Here is an 18,849-nt window from a genome sequence, read left to right on the forward strand (position 1 = left end):
CTAAAGAGGTAGGAAATTAACTACAAACAAAACAAGTTTGGTACATAAAAAAAGTCACTTTATTTATTTATCTACAGTTAGGATATAAAATAAATTACAATATGACGATTTATCGGCTGCGGTGTCCGTGTATACATGAACATCCCACTTCTCGTTAGTTATAATTACATTTAAATAGAAAGATATACAAAATTATTGCACTCCACATGAGGTTCCAGGTAATCTCAAAACCATCACATGAAAATTAGTACTACTGCTAGATAATAGATGGCAGTATTTTAGTCCGCTATTAGCCCCTAGATGGCGCTACTAAAATGTATTAGAGCCATCTGTTGGTGATTGTATGCAGTTGCACTTACATTATCATTGAATAGATGGCGCTATTTACAAAATCATCACTTCATGCATTTTTCTCAATTTAACTAATCTCGTGATTAAATAGCATTAATAATCACATCATTTATATTATGTTTATTTACAGGTGACTTAATTTACAAAAACTTATAATAATTTTACTATACAGACATTAAATTGGAAAAATTTTCATGGAATATTTTAATTTAACATTTATTAGTAAATTTCTACTTTTTATTGTGTTCGCGGTTGGCAGTGTTAATCAGACAATCAGTCATTTCTGTACCTACTAGCTTAAATTATCTTCAAAAACGTAGTATTTTTAAAAGATATTTCTGTATCACACTTCTTTAAAGATAATTTAAACAGCAAGTTCTATCGAAATGAGTTAAATTACTAATGTGCACATTTTCTAATCTAGTCAATCATCTCTCATGTAGTATAATTTAGGTAAATGCCACTTAATGCCTTTGTCCTATCTTACAACAAGGTTGCTAAAGATGGCAACTGATGAGAAAACTAGGCATAATTTAGTGCCAGTTTACTGCACTATTTTACAAGATAAAGGTCATAGCTCATTAGAGTCACCGGGCACCCGACCTGCACTTCGCCTCGCCTCGTGCAGTTAGTATTCTTTATATGGACTTCTATGGACATACGCTAACATAGACAAGTTAGCTCGCGGCATATTTGCCTTGCGTTAACTGCTTTGTCATTGCCCGCGAGTAATTCACGCGTAGACCTAGTGCCAATCGCTTACAGACTGACGATAGCCTTACACGATCAAGTTTACCGTCAAGTTTGACCTTGACCGTGTATGGCTTCAAGTATGCATGATGGCATGCAAACTTGGCGGTGTATGGTGTCATGTAAACTTGACTGATAAACTTGATCATGTATGGCTAGCGTAATGAAAAAAATGGACCACGCGATATCCACTCTACACTCGTTGGATCTGCGTTTTTGTGTACGTCTGCCCCAGAAAGGGGAGAAAGACAAAAAGGGACAAGGAAAGGATAGAAAGAATTTGTAGGGAGTCAAGAAGGGCGCCCCGGGAAAGAGCCACCGAGCAAGTACCGAACGGGCGCCCTCCTGCGTTTCGGCCCATATAACCGCGAGGTTGGTGGGGCCATGGGAGGTGGTGGGTTATCTCCACTCGTTGACCACGCGTGGTTCACTGGTGACAACCGTGGACCACTTGTCGACAACGAGTGGACGCCGTGGTCCGGTGCCGGTGGCTCTCATGAGCTATGACCTTAAACTTGCAAGATTTATTTTATTTTATTCAGATACAAGTTAGCCCTTGACTGCAATCTCACCTGGTGGTTAGTGATGATGCAGTCTAAGATAGAACCGAGCTAACCGGGAAGGGTAAGAATGATGGAAATAGACACTAAGTGGTTCCAAAATTCAAATAATAGAAAACAAACTTGTAAATACGTCTATGACATGGTATACGCTTTTCGTAAAGCACTCTTTAAGTGACACTACTTTGGAAATTTCGAGAAGCGATGCGGGCTCGGACGCCACCGCCGTTCTTACACTATTACGTATATGTGTGTGTGTGTGTGTGTGTGTGTGTGTACACACGCTAGGACTAGACACTACGTTCCTTCACTCACGTTTCATAGTTCATACATTTCAAGTAAACGTTGTTCGTATTAATATAATCTTTCACTTGTAACACTTCACTTCGTGTTTGTTGAATGGCACATATTTAGATGCAGCACATACCGCCGTACTCAGAGTCGCTAATCGTTACCGAAGATTGAGTTAATACGAGACAGATTTATGTGAGAGATGTAGCTGTCTTGTTATAACTAAACTTAAGTAACGATTAAGCTACTCTGAGTACGGCTGATAGAGAGGACCGATCTGTTGACCAGCGTCATAGTTTGAGATGGCTTGCAATGTTATATCGTGTTGGTATATTATATCATCACAGGTAAGTACATAGTATAGTAGCTAAACACTTTCATAGTTCAGTAAGTATACAGTATACATGTATTTTTTTGGAGCGGTCAATGAGACTATTAGATTTTGAGTCTAAGGAGTTAAAAAGGTAAGCGACTAAACTAGTTAAATTGGAAAATTATGAATTTTCAAATTAGTTCCTTAATTAGGAAAATTTTAATTTTAGGTCATTCGAATTATTAATTTTAGATTGTGTTACTTAAGTGGCTAGGTTAACTTACAATTTTTTTAAACATACTACATGGATTTTCATACTAAAATTATTATTAATATTTTCTTTCCTCAGTTTCGATTCTGAATTTTGTATGAGTTTTTATCTTATCTTTTAGATGGGTCTGAACTCTGAAGCTAGTTGGACACATGAAAAAAAGTGTTTTAATTTAAAAAAAAAACGATTGTATGGCTCCTTAGACCAGTTTGGTGTATTATATTAAGGCTTTAAAATTTTTCGACTCACTGATTGCTCTAAAAAAACTCATATAATTAGTGACAGGATCAATGGGTCCTCTGAGTGGTGCGTATGTCGGCGTGTTTAGACGGGCCCGTAGTCGGAGAGCGGCTGCGCGGAGCGCGCGGAGGGCGCGGTGGCGGGCAGCGAGGCGGGCGGCGGCAGCGAGGCGGGCGGCGGCAGCGGCGGCGGCGCGGGGGCGGGCGGCCCCGCCGCGCGTCACACGGCGCCCTTGACGAGCGCGCGGTGCGCGGGCGGGGGCGCGCGGCCGCCGCGCCACACGCGCCGCCAGCTCTCCAGCGTCTTGCCCGACCAGATCCACACGCCCGACGTGATGCCCACGGCCAGCGCCATGAAGTACTTGAGCATGAGCGCCGAGTAGACGGGGCGCGGGCCGCACGCCGCGCCGCACGCCACGCGCCGCAGCCAGCGCTCGCGCCCGCCCGCCTCGTACGCCAGGCAGCCGATCACCACGCCGGCCGGCACGGCGTACAGCACGCTGAACACGCCGATGCGGATCATGAGCTTCTCCAGCTTGTCGGCCTTGCAGCCCGCGCCCACGCCGCCCTGCCGCTTGATGACGGAGCGGATGCGGAACAGCGACACGAAGCCGGCCAGCAGGAACGTGGCGCCCAGCGCGAAGTACACCACGAGCGGCGCCAGCACGAACTTGCGCAGGTTGGCGGGCGACGTGTTGCCCACGTAGCACACGCCGGCCACGGGGTCGCCGTCCACCGCGCCCGCCAGCAGCACGGCCACGGTCTTGGCGGCGGGCACGAGCCACGCCGCCAGGTGGTAGTAGGTCGCGTGGCCGGCGATGGCCTCGTTGCCCCACTTGAGGCCGGCGGCCAGGAACCACGCGAACGATAGCACCACCCACCAGATGGACGACGCCATGCCAAAGAAGTAGACCAGCACGAAGACGAGCGTGCAGGCGCTGGGCCCCGCGGCCGCCGTGTGCAGCAGCGTGCCGTCGCACGCCACCGCGTCGTGGCCGAGCGCGAGGCGCGCCAGGTAGCCCAGCGCCACCATGAAGTAGCAGGCGGAGAGGTACACGATGGGCCGCTCGGGGTACTTAAAGCGCTGCGAGTCGATGAGGAAGGTGGTGAGCGTCATGAGCGTGGAGGCGGCGCACAGGCCGGCCCACAGCGCCACCCACACCGCCGCGAACTCTTTCTCCTCCTTGGTGAAGAAGGCGCCGCGGCACGGCAGCGCGCAGCCCGGCACCGGCACGCCGGGCGCCGCGCGCGCGCTGGCGTTGTGCGCGTGGCGCAGGCTCACGAGCGGCGGCCGGCACGCGCACGCGCACTCGGCGCCCGCGCCCGCGCCCGCGACGTCGCCCGCGCCGGCAGCGCCCGCCTCGCAGTTTTTTGGATCCTTGCAAGTGTTCTTGTGCGGGCGGCGCGGCGGCGGGCGCGGCTCGGGCTCGCGCGCGCGCTCGTCCTCCATGCACAGGCGGTCGGGGTCGGGGTCGCCCTGGCGCGGCAGGCGCTCGCACGCCATGCGCTCGGGCCACTGGAAGCCGTACTTCTGCATGAGCGGCGCGCAGCCGTCGCGCGCGCGCTCGCACACGCTGCGGCACGCCGGCAGCGGCTTGGCGTAGTCCTCGATGCAGATGGGCGTGTACACGGAGCACAGGAAGAACTTCAGGTCGGCCGAGCACTTGATCTCCACGAGCGGCCAGTACTGGTGCACCTGAAACGAGAACAATACACGTTACAACTGTTCTGCTCAGAACTGGACAACCGGACTGATTTCCTTAACAAATTGACAAGTCTTGGGTCTGTAATCTGCATAGCATCACTGGTACATGACAACATTGCACTCAGCACTGTTCGACTGGTCTTCAGGCACTGACAAATTGCACTTAGCGAAACAGAGTTATGCTATGATTCCGATATATTAATAAAATTGTCACAGCAAAGTCAGAGTATGATGCTCTATAGATTTCAGCTAAGAATGCTCTGAATAACTAACTCAGCGGGCGCTGGAGAGTGGCTGGGAGTTTCTGTACGTGATCAAATTAGAAATGAGGAAATCTGTAGAAGAATAAGAACAACCGACACGTGAGCATAGCTACAACGCTGAAGCTGGACCCATTATGTAAACAGACGACATCACCAGCGCGCGGGCAGCGCCCACGCACGCATCGTGATGCGGCGCCCACACACTCACCTCCAGGCCGGCCTCCTCCTGCGTGTCGTGGTCCAGCGAGTTGGGGAAGGCGGTGAGGTTGTAGCCGATGCCGCGGCACATGGGGATGGTGATCTCCTCGCAGCGCGGCGCCGCGTGCGCGCCCGCCAGCGCGCCCACCAGCGCCCACGCCAGCGCCCACGCACGCATCTTGACGCGCCCACCTACGCTAACCGCATCTGTAACAATACCACAAACCAATTAAGTACATTTCAATAATTACACGAACAGGTACTTAAAATACATGGGCATTCTTTATTCCTAAGTCACACATCTACATCATCACCGTCAACGCATCGTTGGCCCATCATAAAGCATCTCCTCTCAGAAAGAGAAAGGGTTTCTCTTTCTGCATCTCTTTTCTCAAGAGCACCAATGTGCAGTTCACACAAGAATATTATAGACAACTCTCAGGCATGCGAGTTTTCTCACGATGTTTTTCTTCACCATTAAAGCAAGTGATGTAAAACGCGTATAACTCCGACTCGGGGAGAATGACATGGGCTACTTTTTATCCCGGAAAATCAAAGTTCCCATGGGATTTTTAGAGACCTAAGTCCACGCGGGCATCAGCTAGTTTTCAATAAAAAAACCGGCCAAGTGCGAGTCAGGCTCGCACAACGAGGGTTTCGTACACCAGTCGTATTTTTTCGACATTTTTGCACGATAATTTAAAAACTATGATGCATAAAAATAAATAAAATCTATTTTAGAATGTACAAGTGAAGACCCCACTTGATATAGTTATGTTACTTCGAAAATTGAAAATACTAATTATTAGTTTATGACTACAATTTTTTTTTTGTGTAATGTAACCACAAATTCACGGTTTTCGATTTTTCCCCTAATGCAGTAAGACCCACCTACCTGCCAAATTTCATGATTCTAGGTCAACGGGAAGTACGCTGTAGGTTTCTTGACAGACCGACAGACATCCAGACAGACAGACAACAATGTGATCCTATAAGGGTTCCGTTTTTCCTTTTGAGGTCCGGAACCGATAAATTAAATATCGATATTGCTACCAACATCATAAAATCGCCTCCGGAACTATTAATCTAACGCCTGGTTAAAGTTTATTTCTAATTTTAAACTAGGTACGTAATAAGTGCTAGAGCGATTTCCATTTATAGGAGTAGGTTTGCTAACTCGGTCCATTGAAGTGACCAAAGTAGGGTTGCCAGCATATTTTGGCTGATTATAAAATTTTCAGAATAAGCTATCAAAAAAATATAGTGTACTTCAAATGATATAGTATTTTAAACAAAGAGTACAAAAGAAAAACGAGCGGAAAATTAGTTTTAAATTAAAGACTAAATAGCTACTCTATGCTCATGTCTGGCACCTAAAGTCACGATGTTTGACAGTTTTACATTGAGTTAGCCTGTCCTTTTCTTATTACATTGTGATTGTTTTAAAATATCCTACATTTGGTTCAATGTTGTTAGTTTATAAGTAATTGTTATTTAGCTTTTAATTGGATAAATGTGTTACGTGTAGATACCTAATGTTGACGGCTTCGGTATACGGAAAAACTCAAGCTTCGAGTTAATGATTATACCTGAATTTGTTGTAACCTGTAAATATTAAAAAAAATATTTTTTATTATTATTAAGAAAAAGATGCGAGTACTCCAAAATTTAATTGCGATCAGAATCAGTACAGTACGCGGTAGAAAGTAATGTACATCGGCCTTTAAGTCGAGACAGCAATTTGTAGAAGATTGTCTCTGGCGTTGAGACCAACAAGACGTCACATATGTAGGTATGAGTGACAAACACAAAACACTCTACAAAGCCGAAATGTCATTCTATGGCCCATAGGCCATAATTCTATGGCATTATATGCCGATGTACACTACTTTCTGTCGCGTACTGTATAACTACTAATTATTGTGGTACGGTACGCAGCCCTAGAGCCAAAGCAAGTAAAACAAGCGCAGCACGCCGGGCGTGCGACACGTTCCCGCAATAAGTATACAGTATATAATGTATAGCGCTAAGCCTATTGCCGTTTCCAGTGAACTGGAGTAAACTGCGCCTGGTGCCTATATAACCGGCGTCGGGCGTGACTGAACAAATGTCCTTATTTATGAACAACTAGCTGTTCCACGAGTCGAACTCCTTCCGTGGTTTCCTTATCCAGTTGAAAATTATTCATAGCTTTGCCACCTAAAAAGGCTGGGAACATGAGCAGTAAGAAAAGATACTTATTATCCAACGGGAAAGGAATACGTAATGAAATGAAATAAATATGACCTCCCACGTAAGTTGTTGTATCTCCAAAACCGCAATTTTTCAATAGAGCGTTCTAAAATGTAGGTAATCAAAGCGATGTTTCACGCCATCCTCTTGTGGAAAGATACAACATTATACGTCTCATTTTTGTACTTTAAAATCGTATTTAAGTATAGCATTTAAATTAAAGCGTTAAAATTTAAAAATAATTAAGTAGGTAAATAAAAATAGGCACTGTTATTTTAAAAACATCTATAAATATCTGGCTCTAAAAAGCTGGCTGACTGATTGATCTATCAACGCACGTCGCACAGCTCGACGGATCGGGCTGAATTTTGGCATGCAGATAGCTATCAGGACGCATACATCGGCTAAGAAAGGCTTTTTGAAGATTCAACCCTCAAGGGGGTAAAATAGGGGTTTGAAATTTGTGTAGTCCATGCGGACAAAGTCGCGAGCATAAGCTAGTTGTAGGTTTGTGCTACATTTTCTGAATTGTGGCCACCGTACTTTAATGGCGCGGAGACAAAGAGCAATAAAACAGAGGTGTCATTCGTCACGCCACAAGTATCTCGCATGTAAACATTGTAAACATTAATTTGTCACTCACTTGTTTAAACACTGAAACTCTGACAGTTTTAGGTGTTTTTATGATCCATTGGAGTATCAAGTATCAACGTTACATTAAAAAAACTCGTCAAGTGCGAGTCGGAATCGCAGATTTAGGGTTCCGTACAATCGTACAAGATAAATCACTATCACTACCCTTATTATAAATGCGAAAGTGTATTTGTTTGTAGGTATGTCCTTCAATCACGTCGCAACGGAGCAACGGATCGAAGTGATTTTTGCATGGGTATAGTAGTAAAGACGTAGAGAGTGACATAGGCTACTTTTATCCCGGGAAATGAAAGAGTTCCCATGGGATTTTTAAAATCCTAAATCCACGCGTACGAAGTCGCTGGCATCAGCTGGTAGACACGGTCTGCCCGCGAAATTCTAATTTAATTTGGTTTTTCGCAATTTGTAAACTAATACGACAAAGTAGGCTTATGGCATTCAAATTGAGCCCCTAGCAGTATCATCTTCAAAGTTTTATATAAAAATCTTTACGTGAAAGTGTCCAGTTTAAGAAATTAGTCAAAATAACGAGTTTGATGTGAGCTACTCACAAACTAGATGAGCGCTATGGTCTTATTAGCGGGAGGTCCCGGGCTCGATTTCTGGGAGGGGCAGTTTCGGGATTAATAATTTCTAGAATTGTCACTGGTCTGGTCTGGACTCTGGGGGGAGACCGTGGCTAGTTACCCCCCTACTGGCAAAGCCATGCCGCAATGGAGCAACGGATTGACGTGATTTTTGCATGAGTATAGGTGAAGACCTGGAGAGTGACATAGGCTACTTTTAACCTGGAAAATCAAAGAGTGCCCACGGGATTTTTACAAACCTAAACCTACGCGAGTCGCGCAAATCGCGGGCATCAGCTAGTCTAAATATATAAAAGCTGACTAACTGACTGATCCACGCACAGCTCAAACTACTCGACAGTTCCGGCTGAAATTTGGCATGCAGATAGCTATTATAATGTAGACATCCGCTAAGAAAGGATTTTGGATAATTCAACCCCTAAGGGGGTAAAATAGGAGTTCGAAATTTGTGTAGTCCACGCGGACGAAGTCGCGAGCATAAGCTAGTCTTAAATAATATTGCAAAACCAGTCAATGTACTTAATAATCATTGCAAAAAGTAGGTATGCCACCCGGATCGTATGTCATAACTTTATTATTCCATCTGCGCTCGCGCATGTCGACAGTATCCAATATTTTTGCTTAATTAGCAATCAAAATGCAATTAAGAAGCCTACGGACCTGTTGAGCTTGTACTGGCCCTTATACGCATGATCTACCGCATGCTTTGTGGCTAGGGTCTATTCAGACGGACCACAACCACACCACAGCGACAAAATGTCGCCCGACAGTGGTTTCTGTTGTGAGGAACTGCTTTCAAAGCTGTTGAATATTATTCATTTTATAAATGCGAAAGTGTGTTTGTTTGTTTGTTGGTTTGTCCTTCAATCATGCTGCAACGAAACAACGGATCTTCGTGGGTATCTACTACTATACTACATACTAGTGTAAATAATATAATTTCTTAAAAGTTATAACAGTACTACCTGATGTCAGTGACTTCGTCCGCGTGGAATTAGGTTTTTTAAAAACTCCGTGGGAACTCTTTGCTTTTCTGGGATAAAAAGTAGCATATGACACTTTCCAGGTCTTTATCTATATCCATGAAAAAATCACATCAATCCGCTGCACCCCGTTGCGACATGATTGAAGGACAAACCAACAAATAAACACACTTTCGCATTTATAATAAGGGTACTGATTTAAGTAAGAAAGTACTTAAATACTTCTAGATTTTGTTAAGTATAATCTAAAATTATGTTTATTTTCATTAACTGTTATTTTTGTCTGACGTCCTTGTATATTATGGTTAAAATGGTCTAGCCGCAACTGACCGCAGCCACAATTTGTGGCTCACTAACAATACCGGTGGTTGGTATGTAAAAAAATGGATGGAATGGAATTACGCGTTTTCAAACAACTTTATGTCTGGCGACATTTTTGTCTCTGTGGTGTGGTTGTGGCACGTCTTAAAGGACCCATCCTCCATAGTTTAATGCAAACGAACCATTTAACGAGAAAGCGATCCAGCACTTTATTTCCTTCACCATAAAGGCTATTATTCAATAAATAGATGTTTTTATGAGGCCCTGTTCCGCTAATCGTTGTGCTATATTTATCTTACTGGCACATGTTGGAACTGAAATAAATAATTTAACTTAAAGTAATTCCACCTTTGGTTCGACGAACTTACTTAACATTCCCTCATCGCAGTCTTGGTTATATTGACCAATGAGTTAGAGTTAACATGGAGTAGTGAATGTCAGGCGTCAAAGAAGCGTTCCCACACATTTTGAGATGTACCTATCACGTAAGATAATAATTGATAAAATATTTAAAAGTATTTCGATTCCATTCTTTAACTTTCTCAATTGGTGCTACGTTACAACTAGATGCCCGCGATTTCATCACGTGAATCTAGGTCTTTTAGAAATTCTCAGTGAATTCTTTACTTCTCTGGGATAAAAAGAAGCCTTTGTCCGTCTCCGTCCTTCAATCACGTCGCAACGGAGCAACGGATAGACTTGATTTTATGCATGGGATTTTAAGACCTGGAGAGTAACGTAACATAGGCTCCTTTTTATCCCAGAAAATCAAAGAGTTCCCACGGATTTTTAAAAACCTAAATCCACGCGGACGAAGTCGCGGGCATCATCTAGTTATAAATAACTATGATGACGACGACGAACTAGATATCAATAGGACAAATCATTATAAGATGTAAGAGTAAACTAAAAATCTTACATTATACATTTTACAGTTACATTAGGTACTGTAAGAGTTGTGTCATGAGTGACAAAGGGTAGATCGTTGCCGTATTACAGACGGTAATTAACTAATCAGGGTATTATTGACAGACACTCTCTCTGTACAAGCAGGTACAGTATTTAAATTACTGAACGACAAAATACGACTGGTGGACGCTCGTACACCAGTCGAGATGAGTCTAGCCGGTTATGTAGATAGTTGCTCTAGAGAGCTCTAATGTTATGATAACTCTGCGGTTTCCACATGATATTCGTCTGTTGGATATTAATCACAGCGCCTGAATCATCTCGGCTAAGCTAATATTGAATGTGACTAATGAATGCTAATGAAGTGGTTCACTCGCAGTCAAGTGGTCACAGTTACATGTAACTGTCGATTCGGTATCTGAAAACTATTTGTTAGTCTGGCTGTAACAAAACAAAACTGTATCGCTAAAATAGCGATCTCTTCCAGGCAACCTTAGGGTAGAGGATATTATAAAAATTAAAGAAAGCAGAAGGGGTGCATTAATTAAATAAAGTAAATAAACATAATATATGTATGTATATTGTATATGTATAAAAATGCAACAGTAAATAAGAGAGGAGTAGACGACAGATAAGTGGAATAAAAAGTAAAAATAAATAAATGAACACATCAAATTGAGGATAAATAAAATAAAGTAAAGTATTTATATTGTCGCTATAACAACAAATAGTAAAAATTTCGATAGGTCTCCATATAAATTAAAAAAATTAAAAACGGACAATTTTGTACGATACGATGGTACAGCAAAAAAATAATTCTCGTACGATGGTAGAACAATTCGTGTGCGAGTCCGACTCGCACTTAGCCGGTTATTTAGAAAACCTGTAACATTCTTGAACGACAGTTTGGGTAATTTTTCATCGTCCATCGTCCATCAGTGACATCGTGTGTGTGTGTTGGAGGTTGACGTCCGGTCGGTTGGCGTTCGGCCAGCTTCTGCCTGATTAGAGCTATTTAGGATTACCCGTGTTAGGCGCAAGGCAGAGGCGATTGGACGAGATATTTAAACCCAATTGGGTATTTGACTACATCAAAAATAAATTATTTCTCAGTGATTATTAAATAGAGGGTCTTCCAAAATACGTAAAATCCACGTCCTTTGTTAGTTTTAAGTGTAATAACCATTTTAAATTATCGATTAAACTAAAAAAGTACGTCATTATGATGTGACGTCATATTCCAGTATTTCATAGAATATCGCATACTAAGTGCGCGTTTCGACGTTTGATAAAGAGTTACTGATTTGATTAGTTGTCAAATACCGTATTATCATTTAAATCATCATTGTGTTGGCAATACGCCCCCCAATTGTGTAAGAATAACCATTTCATGGCTATCGCAATCGTCAAGAAATTCTGCCCTTTGATTGGTTGATTCGCTGTTTACATTTTTTCACAGCCAATCAAAGGGCAGAATTTCTGAAAGGATACGAGCGGTGTTGTGACGTGCGGGCATAGCAAGCGATACGCGACGTACCGACTGAGAGGATAAAACAGGGGCTTGTGGAAGATTGTAAGAATAATATATTGCATCATCATCATCAACCGATAGACGTCCACAGCTGGACATAGGTCTCTTGTAGGGACTTTCACACGCCATCCACGGTCTTGCGCCGCTCCAGCGGCTCCCTGCGTCCACCTAGTCTGCGTCTTCCTGTGCGAGGTCGCCATTCCAGCACCTTGGGACCCCAACGTCTATCGGTTTTACGAACTATGTGCCCTGCCCATTGGCGCTTCATATATTGCATAGTAACTATGAGAGTAGAGGTCCGAGTGAAACAAGAAAGGCCGCCATTATTGTTGTTTTGGACCAAACATAAAATTTTACGGTGCCAATATAGAATCGTTAATATGCGCTAACCACGTGGGCCGGTCTCACGATCGCAGTCAATTTGCATACCCAGTAGTCAGTAGTCAGTACCCACTCCAACATACTACTGTAAAGTCTGATAACATATTACATAGTACTAGGCCTCGGGACGTTAGCACATTGTAATACTTAATACAATGTGAAGTGATCATTTTTTGTTCTATATCGGGAATTTTTGAAAAACCAAAATCTACCCGGATTTAGGTTTTTCATGGCGGAACCAAAAATAACATACCCAAGCCATGTAATCCTTTAAAGAGCGACGTAGTCGCATTAGCGACGAAACTCTTAAAATAAAGATTTAAAAAAAACCGTGGCAACCCTTTAATTTTTCCGTGTTAAAAAGTTAAGTAGCCTATGTGGCTCTCCGGGTCTTTAACTATATCCTAGCAAAAAATCATAAAATCAACAAACACACTATCACTACCCATATTATAAATGCGAAAGTGTGTTTCTTGGTTTGTCCTTTAATCACGTCGCAAACTTATTTCTCTCGTTCATGGTCGCAACGGAGCAAGGGATCAACATAATTTTTTGCATGGATAAAGTTAAAGACCTGGAGACTGGAGAGTGACATAGGCTACTTTTTAGGGTTCCGTACCTCAAAAGGAAAAACGGAACCCTTATAGGATCACTTTGTTGTCTGTCTGTCTGTCAAGAAACCTACATACAGGGTACTTCCCGTTGACCTAGATTAGAATCATGAAATTTGGTAGGTAGGTAGGTCTTATAGCAGACGTTCGGGGAAAAATCCGAAAACCGTGAATTTGTGGTTACATCACACAAAAAAATTTAAATTGTGGTCATGAACTAATAATTAGTATTTTCAATTTTCAAAGTAAGATAACTATATCAAGTGGGGTATTATATGAAAGGTCTTTACCTGTGCATTCTAAAACAGATTTTTATTTATTTTTATGCACCATAGTTTTTGAATTATCATGCAAAATGTAAAAAAATATGACTGTAGTACGAAACCCTCGTTGCGCAAGTGTGACTCGGACTTGGCCGGATTTTTATATCATGAAAAATTAAAGATTTTCACGTATTTTTTTAAATCGTAAAGGAACGTATCCACTAGATAGCTCCATAGATTGTAACCCCGCTTAGTCATCAGGGTTTCCACAGCAAAACAGTGCGGGCTCAACAAAAACGCTAGGGGTTGAATCTCGGGGTTGAATACATTTGCCATGCGTGAGACAACGAATTCCCAGGTTTGATGGTTGCGTGCCGACCTACAGTTTCCTCCGGGTTTTCTTGTATTCTTTTTACAGTTTACTACGTCGTAAAATAAGGAAAGAGTGCAAAGAGTTGCTAACGGAATCAAATTCTAATATTTTTCGTGGTGTTTCTGGAAGGAAAAAGGAGTTTTTTGAAATCATAATTTCAGAAAATTGTAGACACTAAACACCATTCTAAGTTTCTTGCTACGATGTAAACGATCATGGAGCGCTCTCTTAAGTAAAACATCAAAGCTGCTTCGCGACATGGAATCATGGCATAAACTATGATGCATAAAAATAAATAAAAATCTGTTTTAGAATGCACAGGTGATATTTGACCCTTTCATATGATACCCAACTTGATATAGGTAGTTATCTTACTTCGAAAATTGAAAATACAAATTATTAGAATTTAATTTTTTTGTGTGATGTAACCCTAAATTTACGGTTTTCAGATTTTCCCCCTTATGGCTGCTATAAGACCTACTTACCTGCCAAATTTCATGATTCTAGATCAACGGGGAGTACCCTGTAGGTTTCTTGACAGACCGGCAGACAGATAGACAGACAACAAAGTGATCCTATACGGGTTCCATTTTTCCTTTTGAGGTACGGAACCTTAAAAAGTGGTGTTTTTTTTTTTTTTTTTTTTTTTAATACAATAAAACTTAAAGCTAGCCTTATCTAATTACTATATAAATCATGACCGCGTGGAATGGTGCCAAGAATACTGGCTGCATTTCCGCGCTGGACAGCCAGGCTGATCCGTTGCGCAAAAACTGAGCCAGCCCTTTTGTCACCAGATGAGGCTATTAATCGCGGTGAAATGTCTCGTAAATTTTTTTTTGCACTTAAGACTCCATGGCCCCAGCGTCTCCACGGCAAACGGCACAAAAATGTAACTCTCTATAAGAGAGGCATACTTGCGTTTACTTGCCGTTTTCAGCTGTTTCTGCTGCGGCTCCCGGTTTTGATGCTGTCTTCCTGATATGACACGGGGCCAATGTGTCAACGCAAGTTGCGTCCCACATTAGCGCCCGTCCCCGTTCCCAGGGAACCAGCGTCAATCCATCAGGTCTCTTGCCATCATCCCGACTAATCCCTGCCGGCTCAATGAGCGCAGGAATATTTATGGTGGCAAGAGCTCTTTTAATTGTATCGTTAAGAGAGCCATGCCTAAACAGCCTACCAGAGCTCCTTTGGCAAGAGAGTCCGTGGATTCCAAATTTATCAACCTCTTTTCCACACGGACATCTGTGCTGATGGCACAGTGGTGTTCCCAATCTGAGACCTAGAGCCACACGAAAACTTTCGTTATCTAAAAGTGTGCCGAGATTTTTTGATGGCAAGGCATGCAGCCAATACCCAGATTCCTTTTCGGATAATGCTAGAAGCCTGACACGATCTCTGTCACTTGTAAGATTTTGAACCAAATTCGTATATTGTGTCAGTTGAACCAATGGCAAATCCCAAAGTTTTTGTGTAGTACGTTCCTTCGGGATGTCGACATTGGGACATCTGACCTTCCAACTCTCTAGGGCCTCTGTGGCATAGGTCAATGATGAATTGGATTTGAGAATTTGAGAACTAAGCTCTTTTATACTATGCACAGAGGACAGAAAAGCCGGAAGAGCTACACTGGAAATTTTCCTCACGCCGATGCCACCGTACTTGACCGGTAAAGTTGCTTGGTTCCAGGAGTGCTCATCAAAAGTCAAATTTAGAATTTGTTCTAGTGTACTTTTAAGGGTGGCATCCATGTTATCGAGTAGTGGTGTTTTAAAAGTGAATCGGTCAGAAAGTTGCATAGTTATTGTAGTTCCTGCGGTCGGCGGCGCGTCGGTCGCGCCCACAAACCTAGCGTCGTAAACTGTGACGTGTGACGGTTTACGACGCGCGCCTTCCTCCGCACACAGTGCAGCCCAGGAACTTACCTCTGGGATAGCTCAACAAACTGTTTCCATACAAAAGTGGCTTGCTACATATAGACTACTGATTGCAGCTTAGCGGTAGTTTAGTGGCTAGTGATGATGCAGCCTAAGATGGAGCGCGCTTGTCTAGAAGATGCCTATTCACTCTTGTCTTGAAGGTACCCATATTATAATTGGAGGGGAAAATTGATGCTGGACGGGCGTTTATTTGAATACTAGCTGATACCCGCGACTTCGCGTGGATTTAGGTTTTTTAAATCCCGGGGGAACTCTTTGATTTCCAGAATAAAAAGTAGGCTATGTCACTCTACAGGTTTTTGTACTTTTTCGTCTGAGAAATCGGTTTTTTTTACATTTTTTGCACCACAAAGACTTCTACTGTTAATTAAAAAAAATGCAAATCGGTCCAGAAACCTAAAAAAAATCAGTATAGGTAAAACCTACATAAATAAATTAAAAAAAACGGGCCGAATTGAGAACCACCTGCTTTTTGGAAGTCGGTTAAAAATGTATATAATTCTCATAATAAACAAGTGAACGGCGTGAGGCTACGACAAAACGGCAGATTTGTATTTTGTATAGTAACAAAACACTTGCGACCCAGATTATAAAATGTTTCTTTTGTGCGCCACAGAGCCACAATAATGCAGCTAAACTTCTTTTCGGCACGAATTTTACTTTTTAACTTATTTACTCGCTTAAAAAAACTACTTATGGCGGAAAAATCCGCCAAGTCCGAGTTCCAATCAAGCAGAAGGTTCCGTACAAAAATTACTTACATTGCCTTCAATCAATCACGCTGCCACGGAGGAACGGATCGACGTGTTTTTTTTCATTTTACATTTACAACCTATTTTAAAGACCTGGACATTGACCTAGGCTGTTTTTTTATCCCGGAAAATCAAATATATAGTTCCCATGGGATTTATAATATACTAAATCCACGTGGTCAAAATTGCGGTTATTTGTAGTTGGGCATAATTTTGCTGTAGATTGGAGAAAAATGAATGTTCTATTATCGCACAATTGTATTTTTTTTTAATTTTTTTTTTATAGGTTCAATTATACATACTTACGAGAACTAATACATAATAACAAACCAATTTATTAAGTAGGTAGTTATACAGAAAAATCGACTGTCCCTAAGCTAGGTATATACCTGTGTTTTAGGCGACAATTTTGTGGATATTTGTATGTATCTATTAAAAATACATAATTAAGCTATAAAAATATATCTGGAGCTTGCATAATAATACAACATTTATTATTGTCTGCAAAAATAGAATCAAACAAATTAGTATGTGTGCTTATTCAGCGTGTATACTGACGACTACTGTCGGTTGACCCAGCGTGGCAGACTATGGCCTAAAACCCTCATTCGGAGAGGAGACCCGTGCTCAGAAGTGGACCGGTAATGGGTTGCTGATGATGATGGATATTGATCGTGTCACGGGTTCCACTTACCCAATAGATCACAGAGTTTATTCGTTTGGAAGACGGAACCCTAAAAAGCGATGTATTTGTCAAAAAATAAGCAATAAATAGCGCGGGTCACCGGGACCAGGGCAAATCTCTTCAGCCGGATTTTGGGTCACAAGCTATTGTGCTTTTTGTGACACTTTTCGGTTTATTCTTCCTAAAACTTCCTTATTAATTTTTCGGTTTCCTATTATATTCTCTGACGGTTTAATATGCTTTTTTGTGATTTACACTTGAGTTATAGCTCGGTTTAATTATTTCGTTATGCGAGGGTAGTCATAAAAAACTTTGACGACGCCTCGTTAAAACAATGAATTCTATTTTTAAAATACAGCCATGATAATAGCAGTCAAACTCTTCATTCGAATTTCGATGGAGTAAAATAATGTTAAGCTGCGCTGTGGGGGTTTCATAGACAATTAAACATCATTATTTCAACCCATCGTCGGCCCACTACTGAGTATGGGTCTCCTCACAGAATGAAAATAGTTTAGCCGTAATCCACCGTGTTGCGAAGTGTTGATTGGCAGGAAGGTTGAAGGTGTTGGATAAGTAAGTTTTTTTAATATTTTGAAATAATGACGAATCTATCTATACATATCTAAATATATAAAAGGAAAAGGTGACTGACTGACTGACTGACTGATCTATCAACGCACAGCTCAAACTACTGGACGGATCCGGCTGAAATTTGGCATGCAGATAGCTATTATGACGTAGGCATCCGCTAAGAAAGGATTTTTGATAATTCAACCCCTAAGGGGGTGAAATAGGGGTTTCAAATTTGTGTAGTCCACGCGGACGAAGTCGCGAGCATAAGCTAGTTACATATAAAAGCAAAAGCTAACTGACTGACTAATCTATCTACGCACAGCTCAAACTACTGAACGCATTGGGCTGAAATTTGGTAAGCAGATAGCTTTTATGACGTAGTAGGTATCCGCTAAGAAAGGATTTTTGAAAATTCAATCACTATAGGCGTAAAACAGGGGTTTCAAATTTGTGTAGTCCACGCGGACGAAGTCGCGAGCATAAGTTAGTGTACTATAAGTATTTAGCGTGCGAGATAATCATTTAGCCGGCGACAGATATAGGTAATAGGTACATGTACAATAAATAAATCTCACCCTTCGATGTATTCCACGGTATAGGGTAGGTTAGGTATGGACTATAGGGTAGGTATAGACGGTGAAGTACAATGGTCCAGTGGGGCGGCATCAGTGACCCATTCACAGAGTTCACCCCCTTTCACTAATTAAGATATCGACGTTTCATTTGTACACGGTCCTTTCTTAATTACTTGCTTCATGTGCATTTACCTTTACGGTTTATTATACAGGATGTAACCAGAACGCTGGCAAAAACGAACACAGGTGATAGTACTGATGATTACTGATATGACACAACACAAAAAACCGGCCAAGTGCGAGTCAGGCTCGCGCAATGAGGGTTCCGTACTACAGTCGTATTTTTTCGACATTTTGCACGATAATTAAAAAACTATGATGCATAAAAATAAATACAAATCTGTTTTAGAATGTACAGGTGAAGACCTTTCATATGATACCCCACTTGATATAGTCACTCACTTCGAAAGTTGAAAATACTAATTATTAGTTCATGACCACAATTTAATTTTTTTTGTGTGATCTAACCCAA

At 42.1% G+C, this 18,849-nt stretch overlaps 1 protein-coding gene and 1 long non-coding RNA gene across 3 annotated transcripts in view; both read right to left on the reverse strand.

Annotated features, from left to right (window-relative positions):
- Positions 1 to 135: 135 nt before the first annotated feature.
- Positions 136 to 18,849, reverse strand: part of fz2 (frizzled 2) — a 223,244-nt gene continuing 204,530 nt past the window's right edge. For both annotated transcript variants that reach the window (XM_069503099.1, XM_034975434.2), the window contains 2 exons: positions 4,952 to 5,148; positions 136 to 4,471 (listed from right to left, as the gene is read on the reverse strand). In XM_069503099.1, coding sequence (XP_069359200.1) covers positions 2,996 to 4,471; positions 4,952 to 5,119 — 1,644 coding nt within the window. In that variant the 5' untranslated portion in view covers positions 5,120 to 5,148 and the 3' untranslated portion in view covers positions 136 to 2,995. The remainder of the gene's footprint in view (positions 4,472 to 4,951; positions 5,149 to 18,849) is intronic.
- Positions 136 to 18,849, reverse strand: part of LOC138403261 (uncharacterized) — a 34,545-nt gene continuing 15,831 nt past the window's right edge. Inside the window, exon 2 of the long non-coding RNA XR_011237564.1 lies at positions 136 to 2,668. This is a non-coding gene — a long non-coding RNA (uncharacterized lncRNA). The remainder of the gene's footprint in view (positions 2,669 to 18,849) is intronic.

This window comes from Maniola hyperantus, chromosome 14 (assembly GCF_902806685.2).
Source record: "Maniola hyperantus chromosome 14, iAphHyp1.2, whole genome shotgun sequence".
Taxonomy (NCBI): Eukaryota; Metazoa; Arthropoda; class Insecta; order Lepidoptera; family Nymphalidae; genus Maniola; species Maniola hyperantus.